This window comes from Pan paniscus, chromosome X (genome assembly GCF_029289425.2).
Source record: "Pan paniscus chromosome X, NHGRI_mPanPan1-v2.0_pri, whole genome shotgun sequence".
NCBI classification, from domain to species: Eukaryota; Metazoa; Chordata; class Mammalia; order Primates; family Hominidae; genus Pan; species Pan paniscus.
Genome location: NC_073272.2, coordinates 10146653 through 10149131, shown reverse-complemented (window position 1 = coordinate 10149131; position 2479 = coordinate 10146653). Strand labels below are relative to the sequence as shown.

At 51.2% G+C, this 2479-nt stretch overlaps 1 protein-coding gene across 1 annotated transcript; it reads right to left on the bottom strand.

The window, feature by feature from the left end:
• Positions 1-235: 235 nt before the first annotated feature.
• On the bottom strand, positions 236-1064 carry LOC129395258 (variable charge X-linked-like). The gene is made up of 2 exons (NM_001427544.1): positions 920-1064; positions 236-726 (listed from the first exon to the last, which is right to left on the bottom strand). Exons 1-2 carry the CDS (start codon positions 1019-1021, stop codon positions 358-360), a joined length of 471 nt encoding a protein of 156 aa, NP_001414473.1. The 5' UTR covers positions 1022-1064; the 3' UTR covers positions 236-357.
• Between the last annotated feature and the right edge of the window lie 1415 nt (positions 1065-2479).

The window sequence follows — 2479 nt, the reverse complement described above, 5'->3', positions numbered from 1 at the left end:
CCCTCCCCACACACCACCTCTTCCTCCCTCCCTCCCCACACACCACCTCTTCCTCCCTCCCTCCCCACACACCACCTCTTCCTCCCTCCCTCCCTCCACACACACCTCCTTTTCCTCCCTCCCTCCCCACACACCACCTGTTCCTCCCTCCCTCCCTCCCCACACACCACCTCTTCCCCCCTCCCTCCCTCCCTCCCTCCCCACCATCAGAGAACACGGAGTCACTCAGATCAATTTGCAAGACATTCATTTTATTATCAACAGTATGGCAAGCACCCCGCTGGTGAGATCTCTGAGGTCTGGCGGCTGGGCCTGAACTTAGTCGCTGCTCTCGGAGATAGGGGAGTAGCTGGCCGTCTACACACTCGGTAGTTCTTCCACCTCGCTCTCCTGACTCAGTGGTTCTTCCATCTCGGTCTCCTGACTCAGTGGTTCTTCCACCTCGCTCTCCTGACTCAGTGGTTCCCCCACCTCGGTCTCCTGACTCAGTGGTTCCCCCACCTCGCTCTCCTGACTCAGGGGGTCGTGCTGGCTCCCCTCGCTCACTGGCTCCTCCGGCGGCAGCTCGTGCTGAGGGAGCTCCCGGCTGGGCTGCTCGCTGGGGCCGGGTGCCGCTGGCCCGCTCTCCGCCTCAGGTGCCGTCACGGCCGCCATCTTTGTCGCAGCCCCTTTCTTCCCGCGTCTCCCTCTACGAACCGCTTTTCCCTTCTTGGCCACCTTGGCAGTCTGGAAGGACAACAGGGACGATCACAGAAGGGCTCTGGTTTAGGGACGAGGATGGAGGAGGCTGGGAACAGGGACGTGTCCTCAGAAGCGGTGGGGACCGGGTTGGGGGGTTGTGCCAAGTGAGGACAGGAGAGGCTTCTTGTGAGGAAGGAGGCGAGGGGAAGACGAGGAGGAGCTTGGGAGGGTCACTCACCTTCTTCTTCGGGCCACTGGGGCTCAGCTGAGAGGAGGCCTTCCTCTTTGCTGCCTCCTCGGCCTTGGCCGGAGGTCCCGAGGCTCTCGGCTTTGGACTCATCTTCCGCAGCTCAACGTCTCGCAACGGTCGACTAACTCCAGGGTGTCTGGCCTCCCTGTATATACCCCTCTCGCGATACCAGGACGAGACAATCACGCCCCTGAGCTGTGATTGGTCAACACTCCACTACCCAGCCAATGGTAGCCCTGGGTGGGAAGGCAGGCCGTATACGTCACAAAGCACCATCAGGACATGGCCGATGAAGTCGGGGGCGGGGGGTGGGGGTGACATCTAATGAGGAAGGCAGGGTGCTCTAGTTGGAGAAAGGGAGATTTGGGTTAGCACCCCTAAAGATAGTTCCCAAACTGACATGTCGCCCCTCCTAAACTCCCCATGTTCAATTTTGGCAGATCACGTGGCACGGGAGGATATTTCCGCCATATGTTTCCCCCGGACCTCCCATTCAGTGGTACATTCTGTTCCTCCACACCTGCCATCATTACCCAGTTTCTGTATGACCTACCTAAAATCCCTCCATGCTAACTGGGATAGACGGAGGGCTATATGAAGACGTCAATTGACCAGGCACAGTGGCTCACGCTTGTAATCCCAGCACTTTGGGAGACCAAGGTGGGTGGATCACTTGAGGTCAGGAGTTTGAGACCAGCCTGAACAACATGATGAAACCCCATCTCTGCTAAAAATACCAAAATTACCCGGGCGTGGTGGCACGCACGTGTAGGTCCAGCTACTCAGGAAGCTGAGGCAGGAGGATCTCTTGAACCCGGGAATTGGAGGTTGCAGTAAGCCAAGATTGTGCCACTGCACTCCAGCCTGGGCGACAGAGCAAGACTCTGTCTCAGAAAACAAGAAGAAGACAAAAGCTATCTTATCTGTGCGTTCTTTTGTATTTACTCATTAGGATAAAGAGGCAATTCCAATGAAAGTAGGACTTCAAAAAATAGATATACTCTATGGCCATATCAAAATTATTAAAAGCACCTTACTGTCTGTGTTCTTAAAAAATTTATACTGCTGTAAATGATTAAGGCAACTGAGCAAGATATATTAATATCAGTGCTGAGCCACTGGTTTGTGGGTATGTCATTTCCACAGACATCAAAATGCTATTTAGTTTGTTTTGGTCCATCATTCAATGATACCTCCCCTTAGAATTGAATGAAAGCATTTTGTTAACATTTATGTACGCTTACAATTATTTCACATCTGTGGCAAGGTAAATTATGTAGAGTGCTTTGTTTATCCAGTTTAATATTCGTGGATTATGTGGAAGTTTATATGGACATCTAAAAACTTGAATGATGAATTCCCCTGCCCTTCCTTTTTTAATGTGCAGTTTTCACATGTAACAACATATGACAACATGTAAAAAGATTTTTTGCATGTAACATGTTAAAAAGATGTACATGTTTTTACATGTAAAACAATTTTACATGTAACATGTAAAAAAAGAAATGTTCATTTGGAAACACTTTATTTAGTAAATATGAAATTCAG